Source organism: Pinus tabuliformis, chromosome 7 (assembly GCF_031772625.1).
Source record: "Pinus tabuliformis cultivar Carrire ecotype Pingquan chromosome 7, CPIR1, whole genome shotgun sequence".
NCBI lineage: Eukaryota > Viridiplantae > Streptophyta > Pinopsida > Pinales > Pinaceae > Pinus > Pinus tabuliformis.
Window position 1 is genome coordinate 1,259,512,943 of NC_142293.1, and position 8,692 is coordinate 1,259,521,634.

Below are 8,692 nucleotides of genomic sequence, written 5' to 3' on the forward strand. Positions count from 1 at the left end.
TTGCCTACTAAAGAAATTCCATAGAGAAAAGGGCATCCACTCAAACATAAAATATAAGATGTTCTACTCATGTGGCACAACAGCCACTTCCAAGTTACTCCACCTAGCTAAAATGCAGTCCATATTGCCTACTAAAGAATTTCCATAGTAGAAAAGGGCATCGACTTAAACACAAATTATTAGATGTTCTAGATCGATGATGCATGAGTTGCGTAATGCATATTTTTCCATCAACCTGGTTGAAGCCAGTACCAGTCATACACTAAAATATTAAGAGAGACTCTAGCATATGGCAATCCATTTGACTATTCAACTCAATATATAATTTCTCTCCATTTTACCATTCAACTCAATATAAAATTTCTTGTCTGTCATCTGAACAGTTATGTTCCCTTATCTCTCGTGTAGCTAAAATCCTTCAAATCGTGTCTTCTCAATACAGAGTTACCATTAAATAAGACAATTAAATTCAGTGCTCTCAACTTCCCAAATTAAAATATATTCAGTGTTATCAAAATATAAATCTCAGCTACATGTAAACAACAATTGTCTGATTTCATCTCCCACCTGTATATATCATCCACATCAGGAAACCAAAAATCTTCCACCATACAATGCCTCCTTCATTAATCTCTTAAAAACTTTTAAGCTGCAGCTTGTCTAGTTGTATGGTGCCCACTTACATCCATCCATTAACATCAACCTCAAATCAAAGAGGCCTCCTTTAGTAATAATAGCTGAAGACTTGGTATTGATTGGTAGAAACTAGACTACAACATCCTCGTGAACACAGATCTGTATACCATGGAGATGTGTAAGGATACTTAATTCAATGTGACATCTTTCTAATTCAATAGACACCCAATATAGGCCTACAAATATCAAATATTATTTATCACAAAAATAAAATACCAAAGTGCTATCAGAGGGGAAAAAATACGCAGAGAAAGATAACTCACAATTTAATAATAAGATCCTGAACCACTGCCGGATAAGTATCCACCTCCCATATTGCGGCTTGAATATAGAGATGAATATGAACCGCTACCAATCTGTAAAAATTTAACAAATCATATGCATCTTTATTAACTGAAGAAGAAACAGTGAACACAACTTGAATAATAAAATAAAAGTAACGACTAAACATTATAAAAGTACTATTCTTTAACATACATCAGTTCCACCGGACAAGTAATCATTGCCATAGCTCGAATATGTTCCACCAGCATCACTGCCCCCAAGAGAACCTGTACAGTAGATTCACACAAATATCACTTATTGGCAATGAATTCAAAAGACAGTATGCAATTGAAATCACTACACAACACTGGAATAAGTGCTGGAATTATAAAACCCTTACCGTACGTTTTACTTCCTCCATAACCCACACTAGATTGGTGTCCATCATATAAGCCATATGAATCCTGTCTAGCACTACCCCCATAGCCTAGCTGGGAGCCTCTCCCAAGTCTGATTAGGAAAACACGTGTGCAGTGTCACAACTAAATTATTATGATACGATAACACTGTTGGTAATCCATAATAACTATGATGTCCAAATTAATTCTCACCTAGTGGAATCACCATAGTCACCATACTGCGATGCACTAGCACTGACACCGTATTCCAAACGGGCCCTCGAGTTTCTCATAGGAGGTTCTCCATATCTAGATGGTTCTTCCTGGCAAATGAGAGAGCAATATATAAAAATCAGAAAAATACCTTACAAAAAAGTTAAAACACCCTTAGAGACAATAATATAACAGAAAGCACCGAGAACAAACCACTGCTGAATATGGACGTTTTGATCCAGAAACATTGTCATAATCACGACCACGGCTATCACGATAAGGCTTATCTATGCGTCGACCATAGCTTTCTTCTGGATAGGCAGGTCTACGTGATGCAGTCCTTTCCACCCCTCGAGGAGGTGCACTGTCTGAATAGCTGCTGGGCCCACGATTTGCATAACTATCTCTATAGGATGACCGCCTTCCAGCAGCAGCACGAGTAGCAAAATCAGAAGCTGATCGACTAGGTCGCACTTGACGATCATCATAAGATTCGTCTCGTCTTCCATAATCCCTCCTTGCATTACCTCTTGGATATGCCGGAGCTTAACAAATTTATGCCAAACAACACATTTTTGCCAATCAACAACACAGAAGAGGCTAACGAAAATGTATACTAAAAACTATCTACAAAATTCAAATGAAACTTATGAGATTATACTATTATACTATTAGTTACCTGGTGGGCGCCTATCTCGCACCCTTTCATAGGGTGGCAAATACCTACTTGGGAGTCTCTCTGGTACAGGTGGATATGCATTGCGCCCCAGAGGACGCTTTACTCCACGACCTGCAACTTGACCTCCTCGTCCAATGAAACGGCCACCACGACCTCCAAACCTCCGGGGCTCAAAATGGGCAGGAGCACGAACCCATGGGCCCCTGCCACCACGTGTACTGCCACGACCACGCCCAATCTTATAACCACCTCGAACACCGTGTTTTAATAATCTTCCTTTTTGATGAGGCTTTGACAATCTAGCCTTCACCTTCACCTGCAAGATAGTCACACTTCAGCAGGGAATAAAAACATAACGCTCACCAAAAAGTATAAACAAATGACGACAAATGAGCATACCTTACTATCACCTTCTCCAAGCCCATTGTTATTAACTCCATCTATACATGCTACTGCAGCATCATGGGTTGAAAAGGTAACAAATCCGAAGTCCCTCCGCCTAGCTGAAGGCATGTTGCGTGCCAACTGAATTTTCTCGATATCACCGTATTTCTTAAATTGCTCTTTGATTCGATCCTCATCCCAGGAAGGTGGTAACCCATCAACAAATACAGTCTTAACCTGGAGTAGTCCAGCATAATGTTGACAGTAACTTCATAAGAAAAACACTTAAATTCCCAATTTGGCATAAGTGAACAACCTTCCTATCAAACTAGTATCAGAGAGATCAAAAATGGCATGTACCTGTGCCATAACTTCTTCATCGGGCTCGACAAATGTCTCTGCAAATGACACCTTTGCAGTTTTATCAGTACCCAAAACAACATCTCTCTTCTGCAGCCGTTTATATGCATTCATGGCATCTGAACGAGCTGAGAACTCTAGAAAGGCAAAGCCACGATTCATTCCATCATCTTTAGGGTCTTCAACTAGAGTTAAATCCTCAATATTATCAATGCCAAAGCTCTTCAACTTCTCTCTTAGCTTAAAAACAAGAAAAAAACATAAATTATAAGTATATTCCAGAATGCACATTAAAGCATTTAGATCAATTAAGTGGAACGTATGGCATATGCAAGCATGAAACTTACAGCTTCCTTTGTCCATGTCTTACATATATTTCCCAAGAAAAGTGTGTCACTGTCCTGGCTAGGTGAAACCCCACAAACTTTACCCTTAACCTGGAAGTGAAATAGGACATAAGTGATTTACATACTTGAGCAACTTAAAGCAGGGCTTACCATCACAATGCATATCAAAAGATAACTTTTACAATTGAAACAGACAAAATGCCTGTAAAACAGTTAATCAAGGAAGTACCTGTGGATTCTTGAGTTCTGTGCAAGCTCGCTTAGCTTGATCAACACTTGCATAACGTATAAAGGCAAATCCCTTGTTTTTCTGTGTTTGTGGATTCATCATAAGTCGGATTTCAACCACTTCGCCAACTTCACTAAATACTTTTCTCAGATCTTCTTCAGCAGCGTCCTTGTCAAGGCCACCAACAAATACTTCAAATTCCTTTCGCTTGCGTCTTTCCTTCACAACTTCATGTTGCTCATCCTCCTCTTCTTCACCTTCATGTTCCTCACCCACTTCCTCTTCACCTTCACCTTCCATCTCCTCCCCCTCACCTTCCTCCTCTTCACCTATACCTTCATCATCTACACCTTCATCACCCTCGTGTACTCCGCCGTCCAACTGATCTCCTAATTCTTCTTCTTCTTCATCTTCCTGTGCAATGTCATCCTGGTCCAGATCCATTACTGCTGCATCAACCTTTGGACCTTCGTCTTCCTCTTCTGGTTCTGATTCAGACACGTTATCATCCAGCTCGAGTCTCTCCCCTTTGTCATCCTCATCGAAGGGAGGCTTAGATTCCTCCGCAACATCTAATAGATTTGAAAAAATGCAACGATTTCAACCACATAAAAGAAAATGACTCACAATTTTTTACAGAAAAAGTTTATAAGTTTAGAGTAATTCTTAAACCAATATGTTTAGAATAATCCGACACATTATCCTAGAAAATGATCTCACACATTAGGCAACGTTCAAATTCAGGATAACAGCCCTGCATTATCCAGGCAAAAGATAACAAACAGCTACTTTAAGAAACCTCTAGCTGCATCGAGTATGACTACTATAATGTTAAGCTGTAACTTCAAAGAAGCACTCTTTGAAAAATATAATGTTATTAAACCAGTTGGTTGTAAGTATCACTTCCCAGAAAAATAAAATGACTACCATAATGTTAGGCTGTAAATTCAAAGCACTCTTTGAAAAATATAATGTCATTAAACCAGTTGGTTGGAAGGATCGCCCCCAGAAAAATAAAATGACTACCATTAAAGCAGACCAATAAATCTATTACAAACGAAAAAGAGAGGTACTAATTTTATTTTATTTAAGCATTGACCTTCCAAGATATTGAATTGAGTGATACTTGTCAATGAAGTTTAGGGTAGCATAGACACCAAAAGTCCAAGTATATGACAATATTGAGAGAAGCTTCTATCAAAAAATTGGCATAGGGAAAATTTAATAATTCCAAGAATTATACTATAAAAAAAGCAAAGCCATTTACACAACCTTGAAGAGGACGATTTCTTTTCGGAACTTCCACGACATATTAAGCAGGATTGTTTAAACTGGCTTGGCCTTAATAAAATTTAATAATGTAAAATCTCATAAAACCATATTGACACGACATAACATTTCAAGCAACTAATGGTCGAACAAAAGACACGTCAATAATGTAACAGAATGTAATATTGGCAGGGCATAACGTTTCATGCAATTAATCATTAAACCAGAAAAGACGTGCATTATGCAGGCTGCTGTTGACACGACAATAACATCAATAGCGAGGGCTTTTGACACGACAATAACATCAATAGCGAGGGCTTTTGAAACGACATAACATCTCATCAAACAAAAACTAAAAAACAGAGATTGGTAGATACATAGGTATCGCAGGTCCGAATATAAATATATTAAAATAAAAACAACATATAGTGGCAAACTTCATTAAACAAAGTACAATGGAAAATTCTGAAGGCAACTGTTACGCAGGCTTTTAGGAATATTTGCCAGTATTAATTAGCCTTGGTAAATATTTATGTATAATCTCACAAAGAATAGATCAATAAAAAACTAACTCTACACGAAATGTTATAATGACGCAATTAGTCATCAAATAAATCGTCAAACAAAGTAAAGACACAATAAGAAGGAATATTAAACCAAAAAAATACAATAAGAAACCAGAGTAGTAGACCCATCGATATATAGAACCAGATGAAACGCATACAATTTCTGTGATAAAATGGCATGGCAAATTTTATCAAATAACCTAAAAACACCCTACAATTCAGTACAGATAAAAATCAATTTAACCGCCGCAAAATGCAAACCTATAAGAATAATTAACACAAATCCGAGCAAAAATGCATATAAATTTAAACACTACCAAACACCTTAAACATTTAAAGAGATACCATGATACCCTACCTTTCTTTGGCGCGGATTTATTCACAGCGGCTGGCTCCTCAGCAGCAGCGGTATCTTTAGAATCTTTTGGGGGCTGCTCTTTTAACTTCTCAGCCTTTATACTTTTCTCCTCCTTTACTGGATCCTCCAAAACCTTCACGTCCTCTACAGGCGCAGCTTCGGCTTCTTCTAGGTTCTCAACATTTTCAACAATTTCAGGCTCGGCCTTGGGCGTCGGGGCCTTGTTGGCACTCTTAGGTGTCTTGTTAGGGGTTTTCGCCGCGGCCTTTTTGGGAGTTGGTGTTCCCGCGGGCTTCTTCACTGATCGGGGCGGCATCTCTACTCTACAACTGCCAAAACCCTTCAAAGCTAGAAGAAATGAGAGAAAAATTCACAGATATGCAGTGCTGGTGAGCCTCCTGCTCCTCTTATCAGGTTGAAACGAGCACTGTAGATATCAGCAACCAAAAGAAAATATAGACTTTCCCGCAAAACCCTCCAAACCCTCACAAACTAGTATTAGGGTTTAGTAACAACCTTCGTGACCGATACCCAGTGACTTTAAAACAATTCCAAGTTTACCGATACTTTTATAGAGGAAAAAGAAGGAAGTTGAACAAACACTATTCAACTTGGGTTATTTTAAACACCCAAAGCCCCACCTACTCTCATGTTAAACTCGGGTTAAGTTTGTGCCCCTTTAAAACAGGACTAATGGGGCATCAATAATGTCAACAACACAGATTCTCCTGAGTAAGTTTAGTTTTCTTTTTTTTTTTTTTAATTTATTCACTAAGCTCACCATCATTATCAACTACAACGTGCACCACGACGATGGTTACACTAATGTGAACCTCCAAGTCAATGTCTGAGAACACTCAAACGCACTGTCATTGTCAAGGGTAAGTTTTGCTTTTCTATCATCCCTAAACATAAAAAGGTCTTGGAAAATAAAGATAATCAGGTTCATTAGCATCTTTTAGTTTTATCTAAGATATTGGTTTCATCTTTTAGTTTTATCTAAGATATTAGTTTTGTTTAGTGTGAGTGAATTTATATGTTAGATGGAAATTTATATTAAAATATAAAAATAAAAATATAGTTTTGAAATTTAATTAATTTTAAAAATGTTTATAAGTGAAATTTTCAATTAATGTTATAATATTTTTTTCACTTTAATAATAATGTTAAGGTGGTTTAAATGATATGTCTTAATATTATTTTTTTGTGTTTGCTAGTTTATGTGAGTTTTGAGATAACATGATTAATATATTGTTTTAGTAGCTGCAACCCAGGGGCATCTAAGCCATCAAAATCAATCGGGGATCACACTTGGCCTAGGCCACACTAGCGCTTAGCATGATTGGATTTTTGCCCACGGAGTTTTGAACCGGTGAAATTTACACCATGGAGTGCCTTAACAAAAAACTTTGTCATCGTCCGCTCTATGCCTTGTGAGCTCCCTACAATTTTATTTGGCTTGTGGTTATTATTTATGATATTTACATGATAAATGTTTTACTATCACATTTGGTATATTTATGTGTTGGTATTCCATTCCATATTAATACTATATTTCTCTGTAAAAGCATATACACTTTTTTTTTCTAAAATTTAAAGTTAAACAAACTCATTTGGGATTTTGTTTTACATTAATACTTTACTTCTTTATATTAACATTTTTTCTCAAAGAGAGAGTAAAGGATATATATATATATATATATATATATATATATATATATATATATATATATATAAACAATAAGTCAATTCCACTTTGCTTTGTTTGTCTTTTCATTAAGGTGGCCAAATACACCAAATATAGGAGACAAACAAGATGTGGATTATGTTAGGGTTATCACAAACCTACTTTCATTTTAAACTAGCGTGAAATTAAGACCAAAATCATCACAAAGAAAAACCTTTACCTGGTAGACTATGGTGACAATAACACAACCATCAACATCATTTCTTTTTCATTTTAAATAATTTAGATTGCAAATTTGAAGTCCATCAGGGCACTTATCTTATCACAATGCATAGTTGCTTATAACTTATGAAGGATGGGTCACTTTCCACCCACCCAACCATAACCTCAGTTGTCTTTATATCCTTTGCAATTGGCCACCATTGAGCTAGACCATGAAGCCATGTGGGAATTCTCTCACTCAATCATTGAGAGTGGTGTTCATGAAGGCACTCTCCTTCATTAATACAAATTTAGAGAGTTCTCTTAAAATCCCACTAAGCCCAGAGTATACATATATGTTATAGGTTATTTCTCAATTGTCTTGCCTAGCAAAAGGGGCCCCTTCACTACCGACTAGTATCTCATTGGCCCTCTCTCTCAATGTTTTAATGCCCTGCAAAACAATCACCCAGAAAACAACTCTACGCAACAACTTAGTTTTGGGACACTTGCTCTTAATTTCCTTAGTCCATAACCAGATCAAATGATTCCTGAGTGTTTTGTTATCATACAACGACAACTCTAGTGCTCATTTCCATCTAAACTTGGTCCTCGAACCCATTCTCGTGCAACTCAATTATATGCAGATGAGAACCCTCATGCTCTATGCCTGATAAGAGCATGTTCTTCGTTGTTTTGTTTAGGAAACTTTCTTGTGCTACTTCTACAATCACATGCTTTGTGCCCATATTCTTTGCACTTATAACATTCAATATTATTAAGTAGAGAAAATGAATTGTAGTTTCTATCAACATACTCATGAAAAATTATGGCTTTATTCCTCATAACCATTATTTGAGGCCTTAAAAGATCATTTAATTATATCTCTTACATGATCACATCTTACATAAGCTCTTCAATTCATTACTTTATGAAAAAAATTATTGTAAGAAAAACAATATCCAAGGAAGAGGTTTTGGTACCTAGTTGTGAAAGCCTTCTTGGTGGAACAACTCTTCTGAACTCGTTTGGTTGTTCTTA

At 36.8% G+C, this 8,692-nt stretch overlaps 1 protein-coding gene across 2 annotated transcripts; it reads right to left on the bottom strand.

The window, feature by feature from the left end:
- Nucleotides 1–314: 314 nt before the first annotated feature.
- LOC149251971 (uncharacterized) lies at nt 315–6,310 on the bottom strand. 2 transcript variants are annotated; one of them, XM_089459642.1, is made up of 12 exons: nt 5,764–6,310; nt 3,571–4,142; nt 3,342–3,431; nt 2,995–3,234; nt 2,650–2,871; nt 2,299–2,566; nt 1,785–2,116; nt 1,572–1,681; nt 1,361–1,470; nt 1,174–1,247; nt 960–1,052; nt 315–795 (listed from the first exon to the last, which is right to left on the bottom strand). In XM_089459642.1, the coding sequence occupies exons 1-11, from the start codon at nt 6,077–6,079 to the stop codon at nt 963–965; spliced, it is 2,424 nt and encodes an 807-aa protein (XP_089315768.1). In that variant the 5' UTR covers nt 6,080–6,310; the 3' UTR covers nt 315–795; nt 960–962. The 2 variants fall into 2 exon arrangements, with proteins under 2 accessions (XP_089315768.1, XP_089315767.1); XM_089459641.1 differs by having other exon boundaries at nt 2,251–2,566; nt 5,764–6,309.
- Nucleotides 6,311–8,692: the final 2,382 nt, after the last annotated feature.